The following is a 15,533-nucleotide window of genomic DNA, read 5'->3' on the forward strand; positions in this document are numbered from 1 at the left end:
TCTCGACCAGGTTTGGTCTACCATTCATCGTACACATCCACACTCACAGCACCAACACCAGCAGCACCCAGCTACGCTGCGTACCCCTCCGGTACGCGCCAAACTTCATCATGGCTGCCGTTCTTCCATCGGACGACAACGGTTATTTCGCCGCGTCCGGCCTGCGACGCTCACTTTCTCATTCCAACTTCATCTCTTCGATTTCGTCATATTCCACCACTTCTCACTTGAGCGAGCATTACAAGCCTGCTTCTAAGACTTCCGCCGAATCCAACTCATCATCTGCTCCCTCGTCTCCCCGTACCGTCCACGCCGACTCGGCCGACCTTTCTTACGCATCTACTCCTGCCACCAACCCCTCTATTGTCTCTGGCTACGATGGCACCATTGGTCTTATTGAATCACCTGCAGATCACTTCATGTTTCCATCCTTTGCGCAAGAGAGGCTCTACGCTCACCCAGAGATCCGTCCTGATATTCACTACGATGATAACCCAGAGCCATCCCCCAGTCCCCGAACAGGCGACTCTTATACCGTCTCTCCTGCAGAACACGAGGCCTCTGAAGAGGCTTGTGATGATACATCAATATCCGAAACACCAGAGCACGAAAAATCCGAACATGCAGAGGATGACACTGCAGTCTCAAGTAGGCCGTCGCGCCAAGTCGATTATCTGTCCAATGAATGGAGAGAGGAGGATATCTGGTCCTCATGGCGATACGTTGTAACATGGAGGAAAGAGTTTCCAAACAGCGCTCGATTGGAAAATGCTTCTTGGAGGGCATGGATGAAGACCAAGAACAATCTCAAGACCATCTCCCCTGAATCGCTTAATTGGTTTGCCTCCCTGTAGTGCTCCCTTAAGCTCTATTGAAATACTTACATCTATAAGGCTCAAGGATTGTGATGTCACCTGGCTCTATGGCCCTCTGCAGTCAGGACCAAAGAACCTCCACCCTACCGACATAGAGTCCTCGAGTGTGTCGCTGTCAAAGGCCGACTCACTAATCAACCTCAACAAGAAGCCCATTCTGAAGAAGAGAAGCATGTATGAAGTTATGCTTCAGCGCTCGCTGTCCACGGCCTCATTATTGGAGCAAGCCACCGCAGCTGTGAAGGCCCAGAAGACCCGAGGAATCCTCCAGCTCCACCTCGGTCGTTCGTCAACAGACTACTTCGCCTGCCCATTTGCATCATATCGATTGGGTGGAGAAAAAAGTAGCGTCGCTCCCTCGGTAAAATCATCTAGAATCATTTCCTCCAGTTTTGAGCAAAAGCATGTTCATTTCAATGAGCAAGTTGAGCAGTGCATAGCTGTTGAAGCTAAGTATGATAAAGATATGGTCGATGACCACTACGGTTTTGATAGTGACTTGGATGACGGGGTTATGATAAAGCGAGTCAAAACCAAGAAGAGGCCAATATCCCGACACAAGACTTTGAAGTCAAAGCCAGCAGCTGAAGGAAAAACAATTGCGATGCTGCCTTCCACTACCCTCAAATACCGCGAAAACACTCCCGAGCCGCGACAGACTGCCATGAAGCACTCTCGAAGCCCGCTCAAGTCCCCTTACTATTCAAAAGAGACCCTGCGATCTGCCAAGAAGTCAGGCAGGTCCGTTTTTGGGGAGGAAGATAATGATGGCAGCCTCGACAATGCATTGTTGAGCCCCCGTTCAGGGCGGGCGTCGCCCCCCAATGCGGATACCAATGGCGATCTAAGCAGGTCTATTTCACAGGACAGCCTTTGTAAGGAGCCTCCAGGTATGCGACGCACCCCGTCTGGTATGTTTATGCCTTATCTAGAAAGTGAAATACAATCCGGGGATTGCGTATTTGGCCGCGTTATTGACACGGTCAACACTGCTCGCGATATCGCCCACGTTATCTGGAACGTTGGCTGGAAGAAGTAATAATTGTACAGGCATTCAACTTGCATTTAGCGGCGCAATTGGCATTTGAACAAGGTCCCAAGCTTGTGACCCATATATTGTGTGTTGAAACGACGCCATCACAATATCAACAGAAGAGAATCTATATAGGAATCTCCGAGAGTAGTTGACATTGACCTGTCATACTACCGCAACCGTCATAACCCAAGGGATAGCATGTGCCGTCGTCACAACGTCATGCTGGAAAGTGGCACCGGATTCGCGTTTCTATCTTTCATACATGGGCACAAAAGCGTAAGACATCGGAAGGGCCCGTTTTTTAGTGTGTTTTGCCGGTTTTTTATCTTCTATGCTTCATACGGGTGTCTGAACACGCAGGTTGAGGGGAAAATCGGTAGTTTAAATCTTCTTGTAATAACAGATTAATTGTTGATTATTGTGGAGGGTAAGGAAGTGACTGGCTTTATGATGGGCGTGATATCAAGCGGTATAGTGGTTACCAGCTCGGAGAGGCGTGGACGGCCAAAATCAGTCCAGCCTGGAAACCGGGAACGGGTTGCAGCGATTCAAGCGATCAATGCAGAAGGTCAGGCAATCGACCCCTTCATCGTGGTTGCAGGCCAATATCCCCTTGCCAATTGGTACCGAGAAAGCAACCTCCCGGCCACTTGGGCTATTGCTACGACCCAAAATGGCTGGACAGATAATGAGACAGGTCTTGAGTGGCTAAAGCACTTTAATCGATGTACAACTAACCGATCAACTGGTCCATATCGTCTTCTAATCCTTGATGGTCACGAAAGCCACCATTCTGCCGACTTCCAGGTATATTGTGAGGAGAACAATATCATCACGCTCTGTATGCCACCTCATTCTTCCCACCTGCTTCATCCCCTTGATTTCGGGTGCTTGGGCCGCTGAGAAAGGCATACGGTCGAGAAATAGAGCAACTGATCAGAAGGTCTATAACCCATATTTCCAAGACTGAGTTCTTCCTGGCCTTTTATGCCGCTTTTCAAGCTACTATAACTAAAGAAAACATTAAGGGAGGTTTTAAAGGAGCTGGGCTTGTTCCTTTTGACCCAGAATATGCGATCTCAAAGCTTGCTGTGCAGCTACGGACGCCAACGCCTGTTGAGGAGGAGGCCCAACAAGCTCAATCTTGGACTTCAAGGACCCCAAGAGCAGTTCTTGAGGCTGGATCTCAGTCTGAATACCTTCAGAGGCGAATCAGAAGACATCACAGTAGCTCCCCAGAGTCAATTCTTGAAGCTTTGAGATCCCTTGAGAAAGGCACTACGGTAGTTATGTATAAGGTTGCCTTACTTGCAGCTGAGAACCGAGAACTTCGACAGGCAAATGAGATACTTAGCCGGCGGCACAGGGCAAAAAGGACACGCCTGCAGAATAGAGGGAGTATGACTATACAGGAAGGTCAGGATCTAATTGATCAGATGGATGTAGATATGCAGGTAGTGGCCGAATCATGGAGAAGTGGTGGTCAAGGAAGTTCAGCGCGACCAAGGGTTCGGCGCTGTGGGACTTGCGGCAAGACTGGGCATAATGCAAGAACGTGCCAGGAGGGTATTGAGGCCTCTGGAGATGGGGATAGTAACTAGAATTAATTGATCAGATGATTTGTTATGTTTTTATTGTGATTTATTTTTAAAAGGTTAAGATTTTTCGTGCATGCACTTGTCTGGTGCACGCGCTTATCGTGTACGTTATACCTTTTAGAATTTATGCTAAATTACACTTAATTAGTTAAGGGTAAAGGCATTTAAAAGGGTATAAAGTCTTAAATTAAAGTAAGTAATAGTATTAAGGGATATTAATACTAGCTAGACGAAACAGCTGTCATGTCTATCCCCATTACGGGTCTGATGTAGAACCATGTTGACGGATCCTTGTACGAGCGTATCAGAAACCCAAAAGAGGTGCAGTTCTAATTCATTTTTATTCCATAACTCGCCCATAGAGCTCCCCTGTTTAGGGGGTAGGTTACGGGATGGTACGGCCGATCGGATCCGCGGATCCGCCATGGTATAAGTTATCCCTTTGACTGGCGTAAGGCAACACCTAGGTCACGAGCAGGGATTCCAACCAATCATAGAGTCACAAGCTCAAGGTACGTAAAGCCCCGCCTAATTTAAGTGATACCAGAAGTCCCAACATTTTCCAGAGGTGCAAAGAAATACCTGGCATTGCTTACAGCCATACCGGGATTTCCGTATTTCCCCTCTGTTTCCGCTGGTTGCGGATAAAGGTTTTTGCTTCGACTGTATCTCCCTAAGCCGCATCCCTTTGCAAGGCTTGCAAGCAACAGGACTTTTATTACGGAGCCATTCATGTTGCGATGTAGGCGTAAACTCATCCCCAGTCCGAAATCTCTGTCTCGACTGACTACTAGGCTCATACTTTGCAACAAGGTCATTAACAAGACGCTGCCGCCACTCCGCTTGAGACTTCTCTGGCTTCCACCGTGAGTTTCCTCGTTGCTGCAGAATGAAGCTGTTGATCAGGGCTATTTCTGGCAGGAAGTCCCAAGCTAGGGCCCTCCAGCCGCCCCGACGAACACGGCGATAAAGGCCCTAGTAGGCTCGCATTTGATCGCCACGGTCTACGGCATCCATTTCGTCGTTGTAAGTGGCAGCGATAGACGGAATTGAAATCACTTTGACTAGCTCCTCACCGGAAAACTCCTGCATTGGCCGTGCTGCAGGTTGGTCTGTTGTTGGTCGTTTCCTTACGCGGTCAATCCGTTCATTGCCTGTAAATACGGTGGATAAAAACAACACAAGGGCATTGTCTTTCCAAGCGATCTGGTTGACCTATCCAAAGTCGAATCAGTAAGACTCATCTATAAAAGTTTGTCTCCTTGACTGACTATATTATCGGCTGTTGGGTTTGCTTTAAGGCAGTTAAAAGGAATACTACCAGCAGCAGTATTATCACCAGCTTTGAGCTTGGCGAGCAGCCTGTAAAGACCACAGTTCCGGCGGGCTGTGCCTGTGGCTCCGTGCCCAAGCTGACGTAGCCGGCGGAAAAGGCTGGAAGAAGAGAATAGGTTGTCGAGAAACACGTGGTATCTGGCTTCCGGCAGCAGATTCACTAGGGCGACAACCACAGCTTGGGTCGGGTTTAGGTAAACAGTACTCTGTGGCTCTCGAAGCCGCCGTTGCTGCCGTTGGCGACGTAGTTGTGAAGGCAGACGCCGGTAGGTGTGTCTGATACCTGCAGGCCCGAACTTCCGGCCCGGCCTGTGCCAGAGCCACCGCAAGAAATAACCGCGTTGAGCTACAACTCAGACTTTAAAGCCTGTGGGAATGGGTTTAGATGGGACGGTTGTCGTTTCCAAGGATCTTCCTAGGAAGCGGACCATACACTCATCTATAGCAATAGCTGTGACTGGTTTGAAGAAAGTAGTGGATATGTGTTGTATGTGATTAGACCAGTCATCCACCCGGCTGAATGTCCGGCTATAGAAGCTATCCCCAGTAGCTACGAATATTGTTGTGTGGTCAAAGAGACGTAGAACTTGTGATAATAGCTGAAATCGGCGAAGATACATCCCCTTTACAATTGGATGACTTGGCTGTTGCTTCCCTAGCTGTGACGTTCTCCAGTAGTCTTCTATCCGGGGTTCCTTGTGTATTCGCATATAGATCAAGATCGCAATCCATACAAAGATTTCTGCAACAGAGGTTGGCTTCTAATCGAGAAGCCACGACTGTGGCTGTTGTTCATCACTGCAGCTATTTGTAAGCATCTCAAGCCGATCACTAGCCCAGCTATTCGTATAGCAAACCCAGCTTTCTACTAGCCAAACGGGGAGAAACTGCTGGAATAGCAGCAGTGGCTCTGGGGTAAAGCCTCTATCCGAAAGGACCGATCTGGAAGATGAACGGGCTCGAAGTTGTAGCCACGGTCAGGAACTGGGTTATTGACTGGCCGGCATGTGTTATCCGTCGGCTGCTCACGGCGGCTATGGTCGACTCGAATGAAGCTATTGTCATCATACACGTTGGCTGCTTGGCTAGAGAGTTGTTCGATATCCATGACAGCTTATTGAATGGGTTGTATGACGATTTCAGCGGGGTCAGTTTCGCTGACGCTTGAAGTCACTACCATGTACCCCTGGTTGCGTGGGGGCTGTGTGGGGCTCAGTACGGAGGTGTTGCCTTAGGCCAGTCAAAGGGATAATCACCTACAACTGCAAGGCTAGGACACGAGTAGGTGCAATCGCAAAAGCCATTAACCCTATTCACAGAAAACCACATCAAAAGGTTCAAGCAAACTTGATAACTGATAATTGTCTTGACTAGGAACAGGCAAGAACTTTGTGAGACTGAAACCTTCATATGCAGCCTAGCCACAGCCACATGAACATGGATAGAGACAATAATGGCAGCAGACTGCAACGTCCTACAAGACAAACCATCTTCACGAGAAGCACATTTCGAGACTGAAACATACTTGAAGAAAAAAAAAAAAAAAAAATAGAATGAGAAAAAAAAAAAGGAGGGAAACAAAGAAACTCAATCAACTTGTGCTGTAACCAAAAATAACTGAAAACTCAACTGAAAGAGCTACCTTCTAGAAAAAAGCATAGGGCGCGTGCGTCACTCAATATCTAGAAGAGATACACCCCAATCAAGCATCCACTGCTTGCTATTATTCGCTTCCATGCTTTGCAGTTTTCCGGGGTTGGTATTGAGAATTGGAAAAAATGAGCTTCTCAAGTTTCGTCTAGTCCTGGAAGAACTTGACAATCTGCTGAAGGTCACGCAGAGTAACACCATGCTTTGGGTAGCAAATGTAGATTTCCTCACCGAGAGCACCAAACTTGGACCGGAAGGTAGACTTGCGTCGCAAACCTAGGCTGTCGACGATGGATCGGTACGTAGCGGCAAGGAAGCGTGCGCGCAGACCACGAACGTGCTCGCCTGGCGTCAATCTCTCGGAGACGCCAGCGCCAAAGGTGATCTGGCCGGTGACATTAGACAGGGCGTGGCTAATGAGAACCTCGATGGAGCCGTTGACAGCACCAGGGAAGTCCAGAGCCCACTTGACCTGCCAGCCGTGGCGGGGAGCGAGCTTAGCCAGGACCACAAGAGAGACCACCTTGCCGTCCTTTCCAGCGGCGAAGTAGCGACGATGCTCCTGGTCGACCCAGGGGCGCACCTCCGTCAGGTGGACTTGTTTGCCCTTACGGGCAGCCTTCCACTCCTCGATGGCGGGGTCGGCGCGGGCGATGAAGTCGTCGTCGAGCTTGACTTCATGAATCTTGACACCTTCGCGCTCAACGCGACGCGCCTTTGCGGCAAGGCCGCTGACCTGAGCGCTGTTGTGCTTGTCATTGTCGACTCGCTGCTCCTCAATGCAGGATAAGCTCCGCCAGCGGAGCTCGGAGGCGAGGATCTTCTGAACCTCAAAGGAGACAAGCATCCAGATCGGAGTCAAGCGCAGCTCAACGGTGACATGCTTGATGAAGGCGCGAATGACTTCCTGGTACTGGTTGCGGTCGCAGAGCGGGTCGCCAGTGATCATGGCGAACTTCTGCTGCTGGACCCAGCCAACGGCGGCACCGGTCTCGTGTCGCCAGATCTGGAAGCGCTCATCAAGCCAAGACGTGTTGGTGGCATCACCATAATTGGCAATAAGCTTCTCCAGAGGTGGAAGATCATCGGCTTGGTGAAGCTTGGTGGTGTCGGCCTCAGGATGAGGCATACCGGGAGCCTTGGTAGGCAGGGACTTGGGATCGCGGTGAAAGAGGGAGGCGTAGCGAACATCGCCAAGCTCAAGCATCCAGGAGACAATACGCTCAAGACCAAGACCAGCGCCAGCGTGAGGGGGGACACCAAGGTCAAAGGCGATAAGGTAGTCTTCCATACCATCCTCAGACATACCAGCGGCAACCATGTTGGCTCGGAGCTCCTCAGCATTGTGAATACGCTGGCCACCAGAGCAGATCTCCTGGCCTCGGATGAAGATATCGAAGGAGCGAGTCCACTTAGGATCTTCAGGATCCTTAGCAGCGTAGAAGGGACGAGCGTTGGCAGGGAACTTGTCAAGGACGTAGTAGTCGGTGCCATACTTTTCGCGAACAAGCTGACCGAGACGGATCTCGTTGGGGGTAGACAGATCCTCCTCCTCGACATCGCGCCCATCTTCGCGGAGCATCTTGATGCCCTCCCTGAAGGGAATGATGGGAGTCTCGTCGAGCCACCTGAACTCGCTGCTTGGCCATCGCTTGCGGATAACCTCAATCTCTCGAGAGGAGTAGACGGCCTTAAAGACCTCCTTGAGGAAGATGTCGATAAGCTGAATAACCTCGTGGTAATCTGTATTGATAGCCATCTCGAGGTCCAGGCCGGTGTATTCAGTCAAGTGGCGATGAGTGTTCGAGTTCTCGGCGCGGAAGACAGGGCCGACCTCAAAGACCCGGCCAAAGTCGGCAGAGATGGACATTTGCTTGGCCAGCTGAGGGCTCTGAGCAAGGAAGGCCCGGCGGTCGAAGTAGCTAACGGGGAAGACAGCAGCGCCGCTCTCGGTGGCAGCGGGCTGAAGCTTAGGAGTGTGAATCTCCACGAAGCCATGCTCCTCGAGGGTGTTTCGGAATGCGCGTGAAACGAGGGAGCGCAGGCGGAAGAGAGCCTGGTTGGAAGGGTGTCGGAGATCGAGGATGCGTGAGGACATGCGGTTGCGCAGCGTCTCAGGGGGTTTGTAATTGCTGAAGGGCAGGTTCTGCGCGGAGTTGACAAGATGAACGGAGCAGATGTCGACCTCAATACCAGAGTGCGTCGCCGATCGGATGGGCTCTGGAGGCTGCTTCAAGACACCGCATACTTGCACCAGCGACTCAGGGCTGATCTTGCGCACCCACTTCACAAAGTCGGTATTATCGGCATCGCGAGCGAGGACGCCCTGGACAGAGTAGGTTTGGTCTCGGAGGAGTAGAAAATCGAGGACCTTGGAGAGCGGTCGTTGAGTTTCAATGCGCGCTCGGAAGGTTGCTTCTGTGCCGATAGGGAGAGAATCAAGCTGCGAAATTGTATTGATCTCGCCAGGATGTACAGGCCAGTCGGCGCTCATGCTGGTGCGACCGCTCTCAAGAGAAGTGCAGCTGCTACCGCTTGCAGCGTCTCTGGTGCTTAAGGTGTCGTCCATGTTGGACCTGGCCGAGTGGCTGTGGATCTGGACGCCGCTGTCGTGCATGTTATTGCGGATAATTTACGCTGTGGTTGCTGTGCGTCTTCTTAGTCATGTTTCGCTGTTTGGAAAGTACCAGTGGTGGCGATGGTGTTTTTGGTAGCCCAACCAATTGCTCGGTGGCCGTGTCGAGCGAGGCCTGCGATGATGTCAGACTGACCTCCGAAGCGCGCGAAGTCTATCCCCTCTATTGTATCCAAGCCTCTCGCTAGATCACTCCATAGATTAGCCAATTAAATGCACTAGTTAAAAAAAGGTAACGTAACGTGCATGATAAACGTGTGTCACAGACAAGTGAGTTTCACATGCTAATTCCCACCTAAAAACCAGATTTTTGAAATTCTTTTAAAAATGCAATTTAACTTTAAATAACTAAGAATTTAAAATAAGATAAATAACTATCTGTCGCACTGAGCGTGCTTAAAGGGTTAAAGTGAATATAGTGAGCAGCAGCAAAATGTGTTGATTGATTGTTCTTGAGTTGTCTCTTGTGCGGGGTATTCTATCCCGCAGAGTTACTTAAAATATATAAGGCAGCTGTAGCACATCCATGATTGCTTGCATAGCGATTATAGCCTGATCTTTTGCCCTGTGGTTTAACGGCTTGTGCAACCGTTACAAACAGGACCTATTTCAGCTTGTTATACCCTTATTGAAAGGCAATTGATAGGGGGGCATGACGAATTGATACGCGGGCATGACCCTTAGGGGGGCATGACTTTTTGTAACACCTGATTGGGCTAAATTTCGTAGACCCATAAATACCTTTGAGAAAAGGCGGTGAAGCCGGCTCTCTTAACAAGCCCAGATCTCTGCAGAAGCAACCGGACCAAGCCGGCCTATTAGAACAGCTCGCATTCGGCCGTCAAAACAAAGTATTATTTTCGATACCTATAGAATAAGGCCAATTCTATTAAGAGCAGCTATCTATGTCTCCTCTTACTACTATGGAAGGAAGAATCTCCTCGTCGCTATTAAGCAGCTCCCATTGACTCCTTCGTCTCCGAATGCTGGGTTGCGTCTTCCGTCCGCTGGCACGTCCTCCTGTAGTTCTCCCCGCTCCAAGGGTACCCGACTGGCTGCGTTTCTGGCGCTGATTTGAGCTACTGGCCTGGCTACTGGCATGTTGGCTCGCATCGAGTTCCACTCTGGCCAGAGTCGACCTGTTTAGACTACCCGGTGGTCGACCTCGCCTACGCCTTGATGGGCCCTGGCTGGCTGGTTGACTACTCTGCCGATTGCTTGCTCCGATGGCTAGCCTTGCTGGAACAGCCTGTGTGGTGTTTTTGGGCCTGCCACGGAGAGCAGTGGCAATCTTGGGGTCGAGAATCCGTCGGTATGGATCTCGAGAGGATGGCTCTCGTAGTCGCCACCGTGGATGGACCTCCCACTTAGTGAAGGGTGTGGCAGACCCTAACCTCGAGTAGACCTTGTGGCAACAAGGTATACCGAGCTCGACATAGACCGAACAGTCGTCGTTGCAGCCCCCGAGAGGCTCCGGGAACGGATTCTTACCAGTCGGCATCGCTTTGCGAGCTAAGCGATATTGCTTGTTGATCAGCCCAAGGCCCTTCGATGATATTGCTGTCCGGAGTTCGCCTAGATACTCCGAGCTAGACCCTATATACTCGCGAGCGGTGAGTACCTCGTCCGCTGCGCAGGCATCGTTGAAGTCCCGCTCTTGGTCCTTCATCATGTCCTGCATAGCTTCGACAAGTCGATACAGGTGGCTCATACCGTTTAGAAGGTAGCTCTTGATGTTGTTGTTGCTTGCTTCTGTGCCAGTGGTGACGCGGATGCCAAAGTTGCGATACTTGCGGATGAAACAGCGTGCCCACTGGGCCCTTACAGGCATGTAGGTTCCATGGAGATACCGCAGGATAGCCCGCTGGTCATCAAATTCCCTACAGAGGTTTCTCCACGCCTTCTCGTGAGCGTCCTCAGTCTCGGCAAACAAGACGAGCTTCCACATCATGAGAACCCCTCGATAGCTATGAGGGATGTCCTCAGATGTCGGCGCGTGGACTAACTGTCGGTCTTTCGGGCTAAGCTCAGCCCGTACCTGTGGAGTAGACTTATCCTCGTCGCTGCTGTCGGGACTACTGCTACTACTGCGGCCCTTGACCCACTTTTGCTTTGATTTGAGCAGGACGTTCGAATTGATGTGGTGGATACAGAGCTGCTGCTGTACATCAGGGAACTGATCATTCAGGGCGGCCTTCATCTGATCGTCGAAGTCGGTAACGATGACGTCCGGTTGGCAAATGGAGTGCTGCTCTGCCAGTTGTCGAATACTCTCAGAGAGGAATTGGAACCCCTCCCGTCTCTCGTTGTCGATCAGACCGAAAGCCGCATTGAAGACAGAACCAAGGCAAGTCTGTCCTGTTGCCTGGAATAACGGAAGCTTGAAGCGGTTGGTGTTGTATGTGTTGTCGAAGCTGATGACCTCGGGAAACCGCTTCCACATCTGGAGACAGTAGGAAAAGATCCAGACAAGGCCAACGAGGCGGCTTGGCTCATCATCCGCCCACTTAACGACGTAAGGAACGTCCATCTCATCAAATAGCTTGATCAGTGCTGCAGTGGGAGTGTAGCCATTCAACTTGTCTCGATTGATGAGAGCCCGGGCGTTATAGATGTCCCTCTGGGTGAAGGTTGATTCGGGGTGTTGCTCTTGGACCACAGCCCGTACGTCACGGGCCCGGATACCGACCCGACGGCTTGTCGACTCAATGGTTGCCCTGATGGGTGTAGTCAGCCGTCTATGGGAAGGGTGCGCAGACGGTCTAATACTACGCCCATGGTTGTGTTGACTGTGTTCCGGGTTTGGGTGTTGTCGTAGGAGCCACTCGCCCTCTTCTAGAGCCTCGGCTATCACCATCCACTTGCATCCGCACTTCCGGGACTTCCGTTGCCGAAGACCTGCACCTCTGCTAGGCCGTGGTTCTCCGTATCTGTCACATTGGAAAGAATATCTCATCCTCCGACCGTTATATGAGTAGGCGTTCCGTCGGACAATACCAAAGCCACTCTCTTTCGCAAAGGTGTTTATCAAGTCAAATAGAGCTTCGGCTGACGGCGCTGGGTCGCCTGGGATCGGTGGGTTCGGGATCGGGTCGGGGGCAGGGGACGAGGAAATTCGAAGAGGAGAAGATCTGATCTTTTGATACTGCTTGGGTGGACGGCTCTCGGGGCGGTGAGTAGGGAGGAGGCGATTCAAGCGCATCTGAACTGAGTGGCGAGTAACCCCATTTCTCTCGCCATTGGCGTACTCGCTCGTATGACCGAGCGAGCTCGAGGGTAAGCTTCCGATCCGTCCCAATCACTTCTCGTACTAGCTTCAGGGCAGATTGAAACTCGGCCTTTGTGGGTGACGATTGCTCCCGTGCTGATTGAGGCGGAGAGGAGGAAGGTAGTGGGTCGGTTTCTGGCCCTGGTATAGGGATTCTGACTCGCTGCTGCCGTCTTCCTTGGGTTAGGAAGTCATTCGAAAGGTGTATCTCGTCATCGAAACGGAGCTCCCATGGTGGCTCATGAAGCCCTTGCGATCCATGGGGCTGTGGAGCGGTTGAAAAGGTCTGTGGATAAGATGTGAAGAGATTTCCGAGTGTATCTTCGTCGCCGACTCCGTAATATTGGCTGATACTTGTTCCAATGCTACTCGCTGAGCGAGGTCTATTCGCGAGTAACGGCGGGCTGAACCTGGATTGTCGGCTCTGCCGCCGTCGTTTTCGGGCGTGCAATTGATCGCTAGGACTAGGACTGCGAGTTCGGCATCTCGGATTGCTCTCTGAGCTGGAAGGAGGCTCAGATTGGGACGTGGTGAAGGTTCTAATCATCGAGGATTGAGAGACTCAGGAGTGGATAGCTTGCTGATGGAGAGAAAACTTGATGGCGTCGCATTGGTTACCAATGTAAGATTAAGGGCGAGCTAAGCTCGAGGTGTCGGATACGAGGGTGGTAAGTCAAGATGAATGATGATTTCAAGATAAAGAACAGATTATTGATTGATTCATCCCTGTCCCCTCGTCTTCTTCGTCCTCATTATATTTGACGAGGAGAGGCTACGATACTAGACCTGCCGAACCTGCAACAGATCTGTAACACCTCTCTGACTCTTGTGGTGCACTCGTGTGACAATCTGGGAGAGGCATATGCAACACGAGGTACTTAGGAAGCTCTGACAGAATTCTGCCGACACTAACAAAAACGAAATTGACGAATCAGGTGTTACAAAAAGTCATGCCCCCCTAAGGATCATGCCCGCGTATCAATTCGTCATGCCCCCCTATCAATTGCCATTATAAAATGCACTGTATTTTAAGGTTTTTTATATAAGTTAAAATAGCAAAAAATCTTCAAAAAATATAATTTAATAAAGCTAGCTATACTATTATAAGAAATATTTTTATTAGATTTTTAGCTATTAGATTTTTAGCTATTTTATCTATAGCTTAAAAGTGTTATAGGGTAGGCTATTTTTAGTTATACAGTGCAGTGGAGCACTCGCTTATCTGGAGCATTCGCTTATCAACCACGTTACGTATTAATTATTCATAGTTTTGATAAACGCAACGGTTAACTTACTAGTATACATTTATGACGTCAGACGTCACTAGTGCGCCATGAGAAATCTCAAGATTTATTTATCTCTTTGGGTGGCACAAGGCATCAGGGAGGTCACGACTAGGGTCGGGGGCCAATCAAAATGATCGCGACGATCGGTACATTCTACCCACACCTAAATTGGCGTGTGATAGAAGTACCAACAGTCAGCATTGTTACAAATCGCTACATCACATACTTTGCAACCATACCTAGTCTTCTGGCACCCCTGATTTCCTGATATCGGCTCGAGATAGCCTCCTTTTTCCTTCCTTTTTTTAAAGGGTCGAGGCTGCCCTTGCCGGCAGCCCTTGCAAGCTAGGCAAGGCGAATAGCTGCCTCGGCGGACATGATTGATATCTCTTTGTAGGTGATTTTGCCGTGCTTCTATATCCTCGATGTCTTCTTCCTTCCCTGACCGGCTTCTCTTCCTTGTGCCGCCTTCAGCAGCATACGTGTTGAAAATCGCGTTGCAGATGCATTCCTTCCAAGCTTGTAGCGTGCCGTAGGTCTTCCAACGAGGGTGCCGGGTCTTCTTTTGTAAAATGAAGCTATTCGCAAGTGCGACTTCGAGGAGGAAGCTTTTAAGTAACGCCTGCCACGGACCACGGCGGAATCGATGCTCATATGTTGTATAGGACCTTATCTGATCGCCGCGGTCCACGTGATTTATTTCATCGTTATACTGAGCAGCAACAGTAGGTATAGGGATCATTTTGAAGCTATTCCTGTTAAAAAGGCGCTGCAGCTGTTGTGCCTCTGCCTTCGTGCCTCTCTTAGCCGGCAGCTTCCTCTTTTTTAGTGTGTGCTCGTGAGGGGCGCCAGTGTGCACAGTTGAAATGAAGAGCACCACGCTGCTATCCTTCCAAGCGATTTGGATGACCTAGGGGGAATAAAAAGGGACGAATTAGTAAGGGAAATACAGCTAAAAGTCATCTATACCTGTTTATCTTCCGTCGGGATCAGTATGACCTCGTTATATCTCAAAGGCGTGCCATTAGGAGCTTTGCCGGTCTCTTTTATCTGCTTCATCTCGGTGCTAATGCCGCAGTTAGGGCGTGCCGTGCCTATGGCACCAAAGCCAAGCTGCCGAAGGAGGCGGAAGAGCTGCGGTGATGAGAAGAGGTTATCTGTGAAGACGTGATATGTCTGAGGAAGCAGCCTTTTCACTCGGTGAACCACGATGCTCTGTGTATTACTGAGAGGGATCTTGGTCTGTAGCTTTCCCTTCTTGCCTACCGGCTTCGGCGTAGGTAGGTTAATAATAACAGTAGTATATGATGATGCCTTTACATGCCAAAGCCACCGCAGAAAGAAGCCCTGTTGGGCGATAACCTAGACTTTGAAGCCCACCGGTGTGGGCTTTCCCTTGACAAGCGTTGTCTCTTTTGATCTGCCTGTAAACGGCACCATACACTCATCTACAGTCAGATTAGTCCCTGGAAGATAGAGCTCATTCGACACCTTCTGTATTCCTTTGAGCGGTACAGCCCTTCAGGAGGTCACTCGCCCCACTTTGCTTAGTCACAAGGTTAGTACGTGCGGGGTACCGGAAGTTCGTAAGATATTTGCCAAGTCTGTAAGGTAGCTCTTTGTAACAATCAAAACTGCTGGGACTTTTACCATCATGCAAATTAGTATGTGGGGAGAAGTACCGTTAATTTTATTCATTTTGATTGGTTTTATACCCCTGTCGTGACCCCGCTGAAGGGCTGTACCGCTCAAAGGGATAAGGTCAGACTACTCTTTAGCCGCTTGGAAGGTCTTTGGAAGATCCCCCTTATCCCTTACATCGACTTTGGTGTAGTTAAAAGTGCGAAAAT

General features: G+C 50.1%; 3 protein-coding genes across 3 annotated transcripts; 1 reads left to right on the forward strand and 2 right to left on the reverse strand.

The window, feature by feature from the left end:
• Positions 1 to 110: 110 nt before the first annotated feature.
• FOXG_16674 (uncharacterized protein) lies at positions 111 to 1,914 on the forward strand (the record flags this gene model as incomplete). The annotated part of the gene is made up of 2 exons (XM_018396698.1): positions 111 to 838; positions 894 to 1,914. The coding sequence occupies 2 exons, from the start codon at positions 111 to 113 to the stop codon at positions 1,912 to 1,914; spliced, it is 1,749 nt and encodes a 582-aa protein (XP_018257431.1).
• A 4,728-nt stretch (positions 1,915 to 6,642) lies between these two features.
• On the reverse strand, positions 6,643 to 9,111 carry FOXG_16675 (aspartyl-tRNA synthetase; the record flags this gene model as incomplete). The annotated part of the gene is made up of 1 exon (XM_018396699.1): positions 6,643 to 9,111. The coding sequence occupies one exon, from the start codon at positions 9,109 to 9,111 to the stop codon at positions 6,643 to 6,645; it is 2,469 nt and encodes an 822-aa protein (XP_018257432.1).
• Positions 9,112 to 9,963: 852 nt separating this feature from the next.
• On the reverse strand, positions 9,964 to 14,742 carry FOXG_16676 (uncharacterized protein; the record flags this gene model as incomplete). Its single annotated transcript, XM_018396700.1, has 4 exons — positions 9,964 to 12,292; positions 12,378 to 12,807; positions 14,166 to 14,593; positions 14,653 to 14,742. 4 exons carry the CDS (start codon positions 14,740 to 14,742, stop codon positions 10,019 to 10,021), a joined length of 3,222 nt encoding a protein of 1,073 aa, XP_018257433.1. The 3' UTR covers positions 9,964 to 10,018.
• Between the last annotated feature and the right edge of the window lie 791 nt (positions 14,743 to 15,533).

Source organism: Fusarium oxysporum, chromosome 15 (assembly GCF_000149955.1).
Source record: "Fusarium oxysporum f. sp. lycopersici 4287 chromosome 15, whole genome shotgun sequence".
In the NCBI taxonomy this organism is placed as follows: Eukaryota; Fungi; Ascomycota; class Sordariomycetes; order Hypocreales; family Nectriaceae; genus Fusarium; species Fusarium oxysporum.